At 46.8% G+C, this 17330-nt stretch overlaps 1 protein-coding gene across 1 annotated transcript in view; it reads left to right on the top strand.

The window, feature by feature from the left end:
* Positions 1-17330, top strand: part of LOC147027264 (ankyrin-3-like) — a 493469-nt gene that overhangs the window by 82164 nt on the left and 393975 nt on the right. Inside the window, exon 5 of the mRNA XM_085883609.1 lies at positions 14631-14729. Within this exon, the coding sequence (XP_085739735.1) occupies positions 14631-14729 (99 nt within the window). The remainder of the gene's footprint in view (positions 1-14630; positions 14730-17330) is intronic.

The following is a 17330-nucleotide window of genomic DNA, read 5'->3' as shown; positions in this document are numbered from 1 at the left end:
CAAGCAACGCGGACTAATAGATCTACAGAAGCATACATGCCAAGCAGTGATTATTTTGAGTTGTAGGAGCATGGAAATGAGCATCGATATATGATATGATGGGCATATAGGAGCATGAGCAGCGAGAATGCCGATAATCCCCTTTACAGATTGAGTCGTCGAGGGGCCTTATTCGTCGCCCTCTCCGGGAGTAAACGGCAGTTTCACTTGAGGGAGACTCCCGATCCTCTTGGTGAGCCTCGACTTGTGCCGGGGATGACTCCTCGATCGCTCTCGGGTGGAACGCGGCAGCCCCGTCGCCTGGCGGAGTTCCTGGGGGGGAAATGTCAGAAGGAGGAGTGCCAGGAGGTGGTGTACCGGCGGGAGGAGTACCTGAGGGAGCCAGATGGCGAACCGACACAGTGGTCTCCCTGCCATCCGGGAGCCTGACATGAGCATACTCTGGATTAGTGTCACGAGTTCGACCCCCTCCACCAGCGGTTCATAGTTGCTCTGTCGCACCGTGCGTTTCATGAACACTGTACCGGGGTGGGTCAGCCAGTTGGGCACCGTTTGACCGTCAACATAACGTCGTTGGTGAGTAAACATACGTTCGTGAGGAGTGGCATTTGTGGACGTGCAGAGCAAAGAGCGTATGGAATTCAGAGCGTCAGGAAGAGTAACCTCCCATCGCTCGGGGCCCAGTCCTCTCGATTTCAGCGCCAGAGTTACGGCTTTCCCAAATTACTCCATTATACCGTTCCACCTGCCCGTTTCCCTGTGGGTTGTAACCCGTCGTTCGACTAGTTGCTATGCCGTGCTCTAATAGGAATTGTTTTAGCCCGGCCGACATGAAACACGGCTCCTCTGTCTGAATGTATGTACGAAGGTCTCCCAAACATAGCGAAGAGGTCAGAGAGACATTTTACGACAGTGCCCGAGGTCATATCCGAGCACGGAAACGCGAAAGGGAACCTTGAATATTCATCAACAACGGTGAATATGTATCTGTTGTCTGTTTCGGTCGGTAGGGGCCCTTTGAAGTCGATGTTTAGTCTCTCGAAGGGGGAAGTAGCCTTGATCAGTCTGCCAGAAGCCGCGCCATAGAATCTGGGTTTTAGTTCAGCACAAACAGGGCATGAAGCATTCATTTGTTTAATATCTTCAACAGAATAGGGATGATTTTGTTCATGTGACGAAATGTGCCATCCTGGTTACCCCTGGGTGGCACAGAGACACATGGAGGTCTTGCAAAGCCTGACTGATTGTTGCCGAACTGTAGACCCGGGAGAAGGTATCTGCAGCAGGGTTTTCCTTCCCTGGCCGGTAAACAATGTCGTACCTGTAGCAGGCTAGGGTCTATCCGCCATCTCATAATTTTTTCATTCTTAATTTTCCCGTTATTTTTCCCATCAAACATGAAAGCCACGGATCGTTGGTCCGTAACGAGCGTGAAGTGGTTTCCCAGTAAATAATGTCTCCATTTACGCAGCGCTTCGACGATGGCGTACGCCTCCTTCTCTATTGCCGAGTGTCTCTGCTCGCTTCTAGAGAGAGTTCTCGAGAAGAAAGCGACCGGCCGCCCAGACTGATTAAGTGTTGCAGCTATGGCGTGATTTGAAGCGTCGGTCTCCACCACAAAGGGCACCGAGCTGTCGATCGATAAAACCACGGACTTACTGATATCATCCTTGAGATCGTGGAAAGCTTTTACGACAGCGGCATCTGGTGGAAAGTTTTTGCAATGCGCTAGGGGATGTATTTTCTCGGAGTATTGCGAAATCCATCTTGCATAGTAAGCGAACATCCCGATCACCCGGCGCATTGTTTGCAAGTCCTGAGGTGGTGGAAGCTCACGGAGCGGGCGCAATCGCTCAGGATCAGGCTTAATTGTGCCGTCGGCTATTGTGTAGCCGAGAAGGTCAATTGACCTTGCCGAGAATACGCATTTCTCGTAGTTGAGAGTCAGATTATATTTTCCAGCAATGCTCAAGAATCTGTCCAGATTCCTATCATGTTCCCTCTGATCCCTACCGCACAGTGTGACATTATCCACGTAAACAAAAGTGTCTTCGAGGTTTTCATCTGAGATGATGTCGTCCATAACCCGTTGGAAGCAAGCTACTCCATTCGTGACACCGAATGGTATCCTTCTGAACTGGTAGAGGCGCCGCCCTGCCTGGAATGCAGTGTACGGTTTGTCTTCCTCTCGGATGGGAATTTGATGATAGGCGCTGCGCAAGTCGATGGTACTGAATACCTTATAATTGGCCACGCGTTCGACCATCTCATCTATGCGCGGCAGGGGGTAGGCGTCGAGTTGGGTGAAGCGATTGACCGTTTGGGAATAATCGACAACCATCCGTTTCTTATGGTTCTGACTGCTGGTTACTAACACCTGTGCGCGCCATGGCGAATCGCTCGGTTCTATAATTCCCTCCTCCAGTAATCGCTTGGTTTCCGAAGTGATGAAATTCATGTCAGAAGTGGTATATCGCCGCGATTTGATCGCTATCGGTTTGCAGACCGGCGACAAGTTAGCGAACAGCTGGGGGGACGTCACCTCCGCGGTGGTCAGCGCATTTAAAATTAGACGAGGCTTGCTTCCTCCAAAGGGTATTTCGACGCCGTGTGCTGCTTGAGGACATTATGACCCAGAATTACGTCTGCGCACAAATCACGAAGCACCAGCACCTTTACATCCCGATGCGTGTACCCTTTTACGTCCAATTCAACATTGCAGTACCCTCGTACGCGGGATTGTAGTGAGGTGGCGGCCATGCATACCGTATTGTCAGTCGGGTGGATTACCCATTTCCTGCCCTTCACTAGCGAGCTGTTGACGAAACTTTCAGAGCTACCGGTATCAATCAGTGCCTCAGCCATATGCCCGCACCCGCACGTTGATGATAGCCTTGGATAGATTCCTCCGGGGAGGCTGCAGTCAATTTATTTTGCGAGTAGAGAGCCGCAGAAGTGGGTTTATTCCTCCTTAGAGTAGATTTACATACCCTGGCATAATGCCCTTTCTTGTCGCAATTCATGCATGTGGCATCTCTGGCGGGACATTTTTGACGAGGATGCCTTTTGTACCCACAAAAGAAGCATTTACCGACCGGAGCAGTTGCTGAGGAGTTTGACGAGGTCTGGGTATCCGGCTCCTCGGGTGTTTCTCCATCCCTCATGTCTGGCTGTGTCTGTGCCAGTGGGGTTCCTTTGGTTCCCATCGTAGCAGCGTTCATGAGCAGCATCGGTGTCCCAAATGACTCAGATTGCTGCTGAGCCGTATCCATCGCTCGAGCCTGATCGACTACCTTGTCAAGAGTGGGTTGCGCTTTCTCTAGTAAGCGTTGCCGTATGTGGGCTGATCTGAGTCCTTGGATGAATGCCTCCCGTGTGGCTTCCTTTCGGTGTTCCTCGGCGCTTACCGCCCGGAAGCTGCAGTCTTTTCCCAGCTGATTCAGAGCTTGCAGGAACTGATCGATTGTCTCCCCGGCTGCTTGCTTGCGTGTGTTGAGAAGATGTCGTATGTATACCTCGTTCTTGGGCTTCACGTAGAGCGCTTGCAGCACCTCGATCGCTGCTTCGTAAGTGTCGCACCCCGAGAAGAGCCTGTACACGCCGGGCGAGACATGATTCACGAGAGCGGCAAATTTGTCAGCTCCTCCGCGATGATGGTCAGATAGTGTGAGAAGGGAGCAGAACCAATGTGACCATTTCATTTCTGCGTCAGTCGTGTTTGGGTCTGCGTCGAACCTCTCTGGTTTGTAGATCTTGTCCATCTTTGGTTGAGAGAGCCGAGAAAATCAAATGGAATAAATTGAAATGAGAGCGAGAGATGAACCTTCAGAGTTTAGGCTTTATTCCATTTGATTGGAGCCGCTTCTGTGGGCACACCAGGAAATACAGGTTCAGCTAGGAGTACATAAGCAGAAACGTATACATGTGCAGTTAACCATTGCAGACTAAATCCGCGTAAGCACGGAGTTCGATATAATCTCCATTCTCACCAGTCAATGAGCACCTTCAGTTAACGAGCATCAAGTGGACAGCCGATGTCAATAGCAATGCCCCGGGGACAATCACTCGTGCCGCAGAGAGACCTCCCCTTATACGCGAGACGCACAACATGTGATCCCGCGTCATGTCCCTCGATTCACGTTAATTCACCACAGGAGGTGTATAGGCAAAAGTGAATTAATTTATTTCAATGAAGGATTGCGTTACATTCGGAAAAGGGAAGGTTGAAGTAAAATCATGGAGGTGTGTGGTGAATTTATAACGGTAAACGCAGAATAAAGCTGCTGAGTCGATGAAAAATATCAGGAAGAGGGTGAAGAGAGATACGTGGTTTCAGGAGGTGTATAGATCGAAAGGTTCCAAGAAAATTATTAATTTTTTATGTATTTTTGAGGGACAGGTAAGATTCGGGATTGAAAGGTTGTCGGAAGAAATCGTGAAGGTAATGGCGAGAGTGGGTCAACTCAAGTACAATAAAGATGGTGTGCCGGGAGAAGGAGGAAGAGGCAGAAGATGAAGAAGAAGAAGAGGCAAAAGAAGAAGAAGAAGAAGAAGAAGAAGAAGAAGAAGAAGAAGAAGCAAAAGAAGAAGAAGAAGAAGCAAAAGAAGAAGAAGAAGGAGGAGGATCGGGACTTGTGTGTGCACTGTACTGGAATGGGAGATGCTTAGCAGGCAGACACGAAGCGGAGGGACAGTCGAGCCGGGCTGTGTTGCACGAGTGCGAGCGCGGGCGTACTGTGCCCGCGGCTCCCCTTTATTCCGTATTCGGTACACTCACGAGCCGGCCGACTCCAGCATTACTACGACGCCTCAGGCAGCGCGCACACCTCATATCCCTTGCCGACCCCCACGGCCACTCCTCCCATCATCACGCTCACCATGCCCTTCCCCATAGGCCCGCAGACTCCACCACAGTGTGTATGCAAGGATAAAGGTATTTTTTTTGTTTTGTTTTCTATTTAAGATAAGAAACAGAGTGTCGAGTTGAGAGGGATGGGGGACGTTGGGAAAGTGGGGAAAATTGGAATTGAAGGTAATGGGAAGAAAATACAAATAAAAACGATCGTACACCAAGAGGAGAAGGATGGGTAGGCCTCAAGCAGCCCGGTAAGACAAGGTCGACGAAAACTCAAAATAGCACGGTTTTTAAAACAAAACCGAACTGGGAGCACACAGTAACATGTAGGTGAGAAAATAAACAGTTAAAAGGGGACAGATAACGACCGGAAACTTAAGTTTGAGAAAGTCAGCAGAGAGCCCTGAAAGACCCTGCCGTTGCTCCAAATCCAGAACCGGAAGTGTGAACTATACGCTGGTACTGAGAGTGCTGTGAGATGTGGTGGTACCTTCTCTGACATATTTCCAGTTGTAACTGGAGTTCATCAGGGGTGTGTACTGTCCCCCACACTTTTCAGCACTCGTCTGGACTGGAATCTCGGGAGGATGTCGGAGAGATCAAGCTGCGGTGCATCGTTTGGGAATGTCAAGATCTCTGATCTTGACTTCGCAGATTATGCAGTTATTTTTGCGGAGACTCCAGATATCCTTTTTTGGACCCTCGAGGTGCTGAATGAGAAGTCTGAGTCGCTGGGGTTATGGGTTTCTTGGGTCAAACTAAGATCTGGGCTTTCAATGACATCTTGGACGCTGCGATCCTGTCTAGACCTGTTTGTGGTGAGGATGTTGAGGTCGTGGAGAGATTCACTTACCTTGGCAGTGATATTCATGTTTCTGCTGGCTGTGAGCCAGAGTTCAACAGTCCCCCAGGGTCAGACCTGGGGAGTCATGGATTCACTGGATAATGGGGTGTGGCACTGCCAGTAGAGTTCCTGTGCGGGAGGATGAAAGTCCGAGTCTTCAGGTCCTTGGTTATTCCAGTCTTGCTCTATGGATGTGAGACTTGTACTCTGACCAGGGATCTGAGACGGAGACTTAATTCCTTTGGTACCAGGTTCTTCGGATAATCCTTGGCTATCACTGGTTGGACTTTGTGTCCAACAAACGTTTGCTGACAGAGATTCAAATGAGGTTTGTTACCTGCATTGTCCGTGAGCATTAGGTGCAGCTGGATGAACATTGTGGCTCGTTTTCCTGACGCCGATCCTGCTCACCAGATTCTCTCGGCGAAGGAGCCTCGTGAGTGGAGGAGGCCAGTGGGCCGGCCACATGCCTGGTGGTTGCAACATGTTGATCAGCATCTCAAGGAGATGGGGATGGGCCAGGTATTTGCCTGGGAGATGGCTAGATGGAGGCCCCTGGAGTATCAGCGAAAAGTGCACTCAGCAACGCACTGCTCCGGAGCATGCTCCCATACCTGACCTGACCTGACCTTACAGGACCATACATCCTCTTGTGCATTGTAGAACATTCAAAACAAAAACCTTGCAATCCAGACTGGTCCTTCTTAACCAATGGAAAATATGTACCAGATGTGCTCTGTCAGTTGACCATTCAGCCAAGGAGTTTCAAGCAAAATTGTGTTGTTCTCATCGCGACAGCGCCCGTCGTTGCTCAGCACTTCATAATGCCAGTTGTACTCCCCTCAACGGACTGGCAGGGAGGAAATTTACCAAGGACTCTTCGAACCCTGAGATTACGTCGGATGGGCTTTGGAAGCATGGCAAGGATGGATCCTCGGTGAATAACAGGTGTATGGACATTTGTGGTCATAGTGGATCCAGAGGAAGGATTTGTTTCAAAATATGTCTGGTGAAAGTATTCATCGCTGTTAATCCTGAAAACTTTGTGAAAATTTATGCTGTGTTGGATGACCAGTCAAATCGGTCTCTGGGTTGCAGCAAACTATTTAACCACTTCAATGTACCAAACAATGTAGTCCCTACTGAACTCAAAACCAGCTCTGGATCTATGGCAGCCAGTGGTAGAGGTCAGGAATGTAGTCGTCTAATCTTTTGATGGAATCATCCACCTGCTGCTCCCAGAGTTAACGGAGTGTAATGCTATTCTGTGTAATTATTCTGAGATGCCAACACCGGAGGTCGCAAGGCTCCTCTCGCATGTACGTCCTGTCGCTGAAATGTTTCCAAACCTGACCCTGAGCGCGTCATGTCTTGCTATGAATTGGACAAGATGCTCCTCAGCCGCTTAAGGTCAGAGAATCTTGGAATGGCCCACCTAATGCTCTGTGGGCATAGCATACAGACCTTGGATTGGTAATAATTGGCTATGTACTCGTATGTCTGGGCGGTGTCCACAGCCCTGAGCGAGTGGAGGCCTGTCGTACTCACATTCTCGACCATGGAAGATCATCAGCTTGCTTGCCATGCCCTCATCATGGACGTCATCCTGCCACATTGTCATGTACCTTCAGGAGATCCTGCGACCACAGATCTGATGACGATGGGGTTGTCAGTGACGTCTATCAATGATCAAGGAATGATGACAAGTCGGGTCGCTCCATAAAAGACGACTTTTTCTTTCGATCATGGAGGACGGATTTATCAGGAATGCCAATGGTAATGGGGTGGCTCCGTTACCCTTCATAGACGATGTAAAACTTCCAGACAATCAACCTCTCACAATCAACTGTTTAAAGTCCCTTTGCAAGCTTCTGGAGAAGAAACCAGCCCTAAAACAGCAGTACATGGACTTCAAGGCGAAGCTTTTTTCCAAAGGACATGCATTTGATCAGGAACAGAGGAAAAATGACAATGATGTCTTCCTAATTTTGCTGTGTTCCAACAATTTAAACCTGACATTATTCGTGTGACCAGTGTTTGACGGCATTGCTACCTATTGTGGTGTCCTGATAAATAAGGTACTGGTCCTGTACCTTATTTAATCCTCGTCAGTAATCTCCTCGGGGTATTGGTATGCTTGAGACAGGAAGCCATTGTCATCATGGCCGATGTAGAGCAAAGGATCCATAAGAGTACATCACCTCAGTGGAACTACATCGCAACTGACATTAACTTGGCAGACCTGGCCACTCGCTCCGTTAATGCCGATGACCTGATGCAGTCATAATGGCTGTCCGGGCCAATATTTATCTGGGATTCTGAACTACCCCTTAAATCCACTTTGCCTGCTGTAGAGTTGGTTAATGATCTGGAGTTTTGTTCCATCACCATGTTAACTACCAAGCATGAACGTTCATTGGGAACATAACTTTTCATACGTTTCTCAAGGTGAAAGTCTGCGATCAAAGGTGTTATTTTGTTGGTCCACTTCATACACCTGTGATTGTCTGGGTGCTTATTTAGCTTGAACAACGGTCGACATGACCACCGATAATTTCCAGTTCATCTCATGGAGGAGGCTGCAACGATCATAAATGGCAACGTCCAACGTGAGTCCTCTGCCTCAGAAATTCACAACCTCACTTATGGCTCGCAAGTGGACACGTCCAGCGCCATGCACAAATTGAATCCTGCCTTCGATGATAAAGGAATTCTGAGAGTCATTGGTAGACTCGACCGAGCAGATCTAAATGACAATGAGCGGGGTCCAGTCATACTACCAAAACAGCATCACGTTACGATTCGTTGTTCATCATTATTATGATCAAGTAAGTCATCAATGTGGAGACACTTCATAAGTGGTGCTATTTGCTCCAGTGGATATTGTATTGTTGGTGGCAAGCGTCTCATTGATGGTACACTGAACAAGTGTGTCACGTGTCGCAAACTGCGAGGGAAATGTGGTACAGCAGCAAATGGCTCATCTTCCTCCTCAACAACTTCTTTGTGTCAGTGCAACCTTTGCACTGAAATGCAAGAGTGTCGCAAAGAAATTTGTGTCGGTGACATCATTCTGCTGAAGGCGGATGCTCACAGGAAAGACTTGGCCCTCTGGACATGTGATTGAGATATCGCCATTGCAGATGGTCGGGTTTGAATGGTGCGAATCCACACCATGAAGGACGGCAAACCCCATATGTACCTGTGACCCGTAACTGAGGTCGTGCTGCTTACACCAGTGGGAGAAGAGTGAGTTCTATTGATTGTGAATTTCATATTCTCATGGTATTTTCCATGATGTCCCTATCCGTTAGCCATAGTCTGGTCCATCGATTTAGTGACTGTATATGATGTAATATCTTGCCAGTTTATTTCATTCTTGACAAATATACAACATTTTTGACAATGTTTCGAGCCAAGGTGGCTACCCTGTTTCTCGTGTTCATGTAATTCTCTTTGCTCAATCAATTGCTGTTGATGGTTTTTTATGAAAACCAGGCGAGGAGTGCGATGTAACCAAGTTTGAATTTAAAATGGAAATCGTGTTCCAAGCATGCCTTGATTCATGCTTATTCATATTTTGCCTCATGCATATTTTTGCTCTGCCCATGTGTCGTGTCATCTCCATTGCAAGCTGGTGAGAGCATTCTTCCCCAGTCAGGTGGGACGTGATATGAACATGTATCTGGAAAAGGCACAGTTTTTTTTTTTAACCGCAGCATTTGTAGTATTTTAAAATGAAACAAAAAGCGATTTGAAAGTCTGCAAGTGTTGGTTAAACTTTGTGGAGTATTCTTTTTCAATAATCAGGACACGTAGGTCATTCCAGGATAATTGGTGAAGTTCAATTGTGGGTAAGGTAGGCCTTTAGGGGGGTGTGCTTGGGATCCTCGGATCCTGAGTTCAAATCCCTCTCAGCTGTTGAATTAATATCAGGTAGGGTTGACTCTGCCCGCCATCCTTCCGAGGTCGGCAAAATGAGTGCCAGCATTCTGGTATCCTGTATCGGAGTGGCGACCCTTCCAGGATTGTGCCCAATAGCCAAGGAGACTACTGAAGCAGCACCAACGCTCTGCACAGAGTACGGTCCCAATGGATGGATGGAATAGGCTTGTTTGTTGTGTTTTTGCCAGCTTCTATCCCCACCCTTGTTGCACTTGAAGAAGACACTGGAATGGCAGGGATATACATTTTGAAGAACTTGTATGTAAAATTATACATTTCTAAATTGTTGTTTGTAACATAGGGGTAGTGTGGCAAGGAGAATCGGTAAGTTATATACTGCACAATACCCACAGCCCATCCTGATTTATTTTGTTGAGGTTAATTAGGTGTGGGTCTGTAAGCATTAAGGTTGGAGATGTTGCTCTTGCAGTGAACCTTGCAGAAGTTGTGGTTCCAGAGAGGGAGGTTGGTGGGGGGTGGGGGGGATGCTGTTTCGTGTTTGCAGGGTGGTAGATATTATTTTAGTGCAGTTGGAAATTTATAGCTTCGACTGCTCCATCTTTTGGGTCATTTCCCCAATTTTGATGTTTTAAGTAGGGAAATGTTAGCTTAAAACTTGTCTTGTTTAAATGTACATCATACGAAGGGTGATGTGTTGTTAATAAATAGTCAGGGTTTAAGGTGAAGGAATTGTACGTGAATCATCCTGTGCACACCCGGGAATGACATTGGGTGTGGCTTTGTGAAAGATGAGGGAGGAGCTGGAGAGGTGTATTGTCCAGCGAGCGAGCAGAGAGTTTTACGGATTGTCTCGGGGCCAGGGTTCGACGCGGTCTCTCTCGAGAGGACTGGGGATACCGCCTCACAGTGAGATTGTGGCAGAGCTTGTTTGGCACAAAGTCTGCGGAGTTTGTTTGCCTGAGAAGTGACTTTGTGGTTGGCTCCCCTGTTCCTGCCTGCCTGGTATTATTTTGTCATCCTGCCTCATCTGTTTGGTGTCCCTAGTTCGTTGTGCCTGTTTGTCGCCTGCTCACCTGTTTTGTTTCTCCTTCTCATGTTCCTGTTCGTCGATCTGCCTCGTCGATCTGCCTCAGGCCTGCTCGGCTGTTTGTCATTCTTGGTTCCAGCGGAGATGAGGCCTCACCCGGTTTTTCATTTCCATCCCTGTCCCTGCTCGCGTCTGGTGTGTGGCGTAGTCGATTTTATTTCTTCCTCAATTGCATATAATTATTTATCTATTGCGATGACGTATTTCCACTTTTCCCCCCTCAACTCTCCGTCATTACCTGCCGTCATGTTCATTCTTCCCCAGGTTTTTGTGGAGGGATATAAACCTTGTAAAATCAGATTAAGGACCTTGTGTGCTTCTTCGTTTCCCACTCATGTGAGCCGCCTCCATTTGGTTTGAACACGTACAAGATCATTTCGGTTCATTGTGGGATTAACACCTCCCACCGCAGCGTGGCTGATATCAATTGACCTGTTTATGCAACAACATATATACATACATTGACAGTTTTCAGAGACCCTGAGAAGGCACATCCCAACACATAAGGGAGCCCCAGTGTAGTTATATCCATGGATAGTGTATTGTTGGATATTATACTATGGATAGTGTATTGTCGCTGAATTATCTCTCCCCTTATATCAGTGGAAAGGGAAAGTGTGTTGTGTTTGTGTAGGATTGGAATCCCATTGTGACCCCGTTTCTTCTCGATATATCTCTCTCCTTCTTCTCTCTCCTTCTTCTCTCTCCTTCTTCTCTCGCACCTCCACAGCGTATTCAAACACACTTCACAACATGCCTTCACCTTACAAGATGCTTTGCAACACACAAGTCAAGCCACAACAACACAATCAAACACCACAAAGCCAGCAATCTCTAGGGAAAGTGGCTCAACATTTGCCAGAAAGGACCGTGCTTTACTCGGCTGATGAAACTTATTGAATGGAAATGTCAACAACAATCTCTCGACTGATGCCATGTTGTGGATATGGGCAGCACAGCAAATCCTGGGCACAGCCAATAAGCATCGGCTGGATACAGGGCAGGCCAATGGGGAGACAGAGCTCTGGCGGATTCCAACATCGCATGACAGATCTCCGAGACACTAAATCAGCGTTTGTAAGCACAGCAAGGAAGCTGCCCAGTCCCCAAGCCATGCCTGTCCTTGGGCTATATAAGTTGGGAGATTTAAGCAGATTATAGTTGCTGGTGCATCTGGGAAATCCATGAGAATGGACTGAACCCTGTGAGGACGAATGAGCTGGTGAACACGGTGCAGCAGAGGGCTGGCAAATGGACTGAGCAGCAGAGATTTCTTGAATGCGCTGGCCATGACACACTGATTTATGCCATCTGTCTCTTAGTTTACCTAAACCTAATTCATTCCTTTTGAATGCACAGAGCATTAATGGAATGCACCTCGTCCTTTTCAGGGCTGGCTTACTGACTTGTACTTCACACTTTCCTCTAAGCACCACACACATTCACCATTTGCACCTCTCCTTGCACTGCGCATTATAAATACCTCCGCCAACGAAGGAGAATGAGGTTGTGTTTTCACCGCTTTCTGTTTGTTTGTGTGCAGGATATCTCAAAAAATTGTGGACAGATACGGATGAAATTTTGTGGACAGGTTGGGTGTGTGACAATGACAAACTGATTAGATTTTGTTGAAGATCTGGAACCTGATCCGACGACTCGAATTTTTAAAAGTCATTTTTCACCAATGAGAGAGAGGGCTAAAAACAATATATAGCATGATATCTCAAAAAATTGTGGACGGATTCAGATGAAACTTGGTGGACAGGTTGGTTGTGTGAAAAGAAATAATTGATTCTATTTTGGTGAAGATCCGGATCCGGATTTAATTTTTAATATTTAACAATTATTTAATTTTTAAAGTGATTCTTCACCATTGAGAGAGAGGGCCAAAAAAGATATAGTGGTGTATAGCATGGTACTGTATTACAAACATGTAATGGCCAGATATGTTCTTGTGGATCAGGCATTGTGTGGTGGAGTTGTGCACTTTACCGAGTGCCCTTCTAGTCTCTACCTGTTGTCGGGCCCCACGTCCAAATGTAAATGATACACATGTAATCACAATAAATAAATTATTAATGTGGAATAAAGAAAATCTACGGCACCACACACCAGACTCGAGCATGGATGGGTTGGGAAACTAAAAAGCGGTTGAGGACTTATCACTGCTGGAGAAATCGAAAAAGGTATGACAAACAGGCAAGCAGGCGATGAACCAGGGATGATTAACAGGTGAGGCAGGACAATGAAATAGTACCAGGTGAGTCAACCATGAAGCCATTTCTCCTCAGGTGAGCAAACTCCAAACACTTTTCATGGAAAACACTCTGCCACTCCTCACGTTGAGGCGATCCCCCCACTCCTCTCTCGCGAGACCGCACAGAACCCTGGACATGATCCAAAAAACTCCTCCCCTCACTCTCTGGACAACGCTCCTCTCAAGTTCCTCCCCTCTCTTTCACAAGGTCACACACGATGCTCCACCTGAGGTGTTCACAGAAGGCTTCACGTACAATTCCTTCACCTTTGCCCTGACGATTGATTGCCAACACATCACCCTTCGTATGATGCACATTTAAATCGCACAATTCTTAAGCTAACATTTCCCTACTTCGTGCATTCAGATTGGCTAAACTACCAGAAACGGGGAGCATGCGAAGCTGTACACTAATAACTGCACTCAAGTTATATCTACTCTCCTCCCCTTGCAAACATAATCATATATACATATACAGGGGGTCCTCAGCTCCTCGCTGTGCGTCCAAGATACCTTTCAGGAATGTTGGACTTCTCACGACATGATGGCCAGTGGGGAATTTTTTTCCGACAAGAATTAATGTAATTTGGGGGGGGGGGATGTGTTTCAACACGTAGTTTACGTCTTGCACAGCACCATTCAACAAGCCAAGCAATCAAAAGATGTGTGAAACACACAAAACGTAGGGAATAATACAATAAATGATACAAATTTTAAAACCTAAACATCTGTTTATCTTCCCATAACTTTGAGCGATATTATAATGATAATTTAGCAGTCTTGCACCTTGAAAACCTCTAATTGTCTATCAAACTGCCTGCATCAGTCCTTGGCCCTTTAAATTTTCCTTCCCACTGGGCCATGTGGTTTCTCCCCACAAACCCGGGTTCCAGACTTTGTGCCCGCATACGTGCTCGTGCCGCAAAACCCTGCGATGTCCACATGGGACCTCGGGACCCCACGAGGAGCTCCGGCGGTCACCACATCCACTTCGTCCATGCCTACAGCACGGGCCACAATACCCAAACGGCACGTCGTGCGCACCGCTCATCATGCTGTGCATCATGCTGTCATCTGCACGGCCCTCGTCTGCGTTCTTTAAAATAGTTCAAACAGTCGGCGGCGGCAAAGCAAGATGGCGACCTATCTCGGCTGGTCGTTCACCATTCTTTTGTTTCACTTTGGCTAATTTGTCATCCAGCTCGATACCGTTCTCACACTGCGTGGAGGTTATATCGATCCCCTCTGCTTCAGTCAGAAAACGACGTAAGTGCAAAATTATTCACCGGAATGCGATTTCGTTTCCCTAATAAATTAACACGTAAGCTAAACGACGAATAATGGGATGACTTGTAGTGGAGACCCCCTGTACATATTCTCATTATTTTATCAGTGTTTTGTACAATAATGAGTGATGCTTTTCTTGTGTTGGAATGTGATTGCACCATTTATTTAAACATTGTGTGTGTGTGTGTGTGTGTGTGTGTGTGTGTGTGTGTGTGTGTGTGTGTGTGTGTGTGTGTGTGTGTGTGTGTGTGTGTGTGTGTGTGTGTGTGTGTGTGTGTGTGTGTGTGTGTGTGTGTGTGTGTGTGACTTGCACGATCACATGTTTGAATCACAAGATATATCGGCAGTATTTGTTTTCACTTGACATGATCTGTCATGGCATGGTTTTCTGTAGAATGGTTTTACTCCACTGTACATGGCGGCACAAGAAAACCACTTGGAAATTGTAAAGTTTCTGCTGGACAGCGGTGCCAACCAAAGTGTTGCCACAGAGGTGAGTTGCATTATGCTCTTTGCATCCCATCAATATCGAAAACTGGAACATTAAATATTAAGAACATCATGGTCCACCTCTGATTGTCAGTAATTCGAGAGTCTTTCATATTTTTGATGAATGAAATAAGCAACATATTCATTGACGTGTGCTAACTGCAGTGGGAAGGAAGGCGAAGTTGATGTTTCTGGCATTAACCCTTCGTTGGAGCAAAACTAAGGGTTAACGCCCCAAACTTCAGCTTGTCTTTGTTTCCCACGGTGGTTATCAAGTTACCCAGTTCCGTCAAGAGGTGGCTGACTTCTGGTGACATTCATGATCAGATTTATTTTAGAAACATCCCTATCCTTCATTGCTTCCTGAAGTTCTTGTAGAGACAGCTTGGTTGCAGCCTTTACCCCATCCATCCAGCAAATACATTGCAAGGTGTGCTTCTTCTTCTTCTTCTTCTTCTTCTTCTTCTTCTTCTTCTTCTTCTTCTTCTTCCCTCAACCATACCCAGCATCGTTGACTTCCCCAAAGTATATCAGGTTGTGTTTTATCATCAGCACCTCCAATGTACAAAGTGGTCAAATCTCTTTAACCACTGATTAGTTTGTTCTTGCAGTTTTGGGAATTTTTAACATTTGTCTCCAAAATCACATTTCAAAACTGTCAATCTTCTTCCTTCCTTCCTTTATTTCTTTCTTTTTCACTGTCCATGACTCACATCTATACATTGCAACTGGAAGTACCAGAGCATTCACCAACCTCCTCTTGGTTTGTATTTTCACATGTTTATCTTTCCAGATCTTTATCAATCCTGACATTGCTGACCCCCCCCTGCCTCCCCACCATGAACAGTATATCGATTTCCCCTCCACATTCTCCACTCACTTTAATCTTAGAACCCAGGAAGATGAAACTTTCCACCATTTCCACATGATCATCTCCCAACATGAACGCTTCAATCTTCCCAGTGAACAAGATTTCAATCTTTTGGGGTTTAAATAAAGATCAGATTTTTTACTTTCCTCCTTCACTGTTTGCATCAGTTTCATCAAGTCCTCTTTACTTTCTGCCAGGAAGTGGTATTGTCAGCATACAGTACCTTAGATTGTTCATACTTCTTCCTCCAATCCTGACTTCAACCTCTACGTCATCCAAGTTTGATTTCTTCATACCACATAATGTACTCGTTATACAGATTGAACAAGTAAGGGGAGAGTATGAACCCCCGTCCGACCCCTTTTCCAATTCGAAACCACTCTCCACCCTCTCCACCCTCTCCACCCTCTCCACTCTCCCCACTCTCTCCACTCTCCCCACTCTCCCCACTCTCCCCACTCTCTCCACTCTCCCCACTCTCCCCACTCTCCCCACTCTCCCCACTCTCCCCACTCTCTCCACTCTCTCCACTCTCTCCACTCTCTCCACTCTCTCCACTCTCTCCCCTCTCTCCCCTCTCTCCCCTCTCTCCCCTCTCTCCCCTCTCTCCCCTCTCTCCCCTCTCTCCCCTCTCTCCCCTCTCTCCCCTCTCTCCCCTCTCTCCCTCTCTCCCTCTCTCCCCTCTCTCTCTCTCTCTCTCTCTCTCTCTCTCTCTCTCTCTCTCTCTCTCTCTCTCTCTCTCTCTCTCTCTCTCTCTCTCTCTCTCTCTCTCTCTCTCTCTCTCTCTCTCCAGTCTCTCTCTCTCTCTCTCCAGTCTCTCCCCACTCTCTGTCTCTCCCCACTCTCTCTCTCTCCCCACTCTCTCTCTCTCCCCACTCTCTCTCTCTCCCCACTCTCTCTCTCTCCCCACTCTCTCTCTCTCCCCACTCTCTCTCTCTCTCCCCACTCTCTCTCTCTCTCCAGTCTCTCTCTCTCCAGTCTCTCTCTCTCCAGTCTCTCTCCCCATTCTCTCTCTCTCCCCACTCTCTCTCTCTCTCTCCACACTCTCCACACTCTGTTCTCCCTGTAGGTTCTTGTTTGGTGTACAGGCCTCTTATCAGACATATCAGGTGTTCTGACATCCCCATTTCTATCAGCATAATCCACATCAATTCAGGAACACCACAATCAAACACTTTGATACAATCTATAAAACAGAAACACACCTTCCTTTGATATTCCCTTGCTGTTTCCATGATCCACCTCAGATTTGTGATTTGATCTCATCCTCTTCTGAAACCTGCTTGCTCAACAGACATTTTTCACTAAATGAAGTATTTTATTCAGTGTTGAATGATCTTTCATAATATCCTGCTGGCATGTGAAATCAAGGCAATGGTTTGGTTATTTGAACATTGTCATGGATCCCCTTTCTTTGGAAATGGTATGTAAACTGACCACTTCCACTTTTTAGGCCGTACAATCTTGCTCTAGATCTGTGTGCTGATAGTTGTTAAAATTTTCATTACTCCTCCTCAACTACCTTTAAGAGTTCTATTGGAAGTTCATTGGTATCTGCTACTTTTCCATTTGCTAGCTCTTTCAGAGTTCTATGTTCCTCACATTCCATCACTATTGGTTCTTTCTTATGTTCTCTTTCTTTGAATGTTGTCATCATATTGCTATCTCATTAGTGCAGCGAGAGGTTCGGTGTATTCCTTCCATCTTTCTTTCACCTGTGTATCCTTTTTTGGA

The sequence above is a fragment of the Eptatretus burgeri genome, chromosome 5 (assembly GCF_056783735.1).
Source record: "Eptatretus burgeri isolate ZD-2024b chromosome 5, Ebu_testis_v1, whole genome shotgun sequence".
In the NCBI taxonomy this organism is placed as follows: Eukaryota; Metazoa; Chordata; class Myxini; order Myxiniformes; family Myxinidae; genus Eptatretus; species Eptatretus burgeri.
Note: the sequence above shows the minus strand (reverse complement) of the source record. Positions and strands in the feature narration are given on the sequence as shown.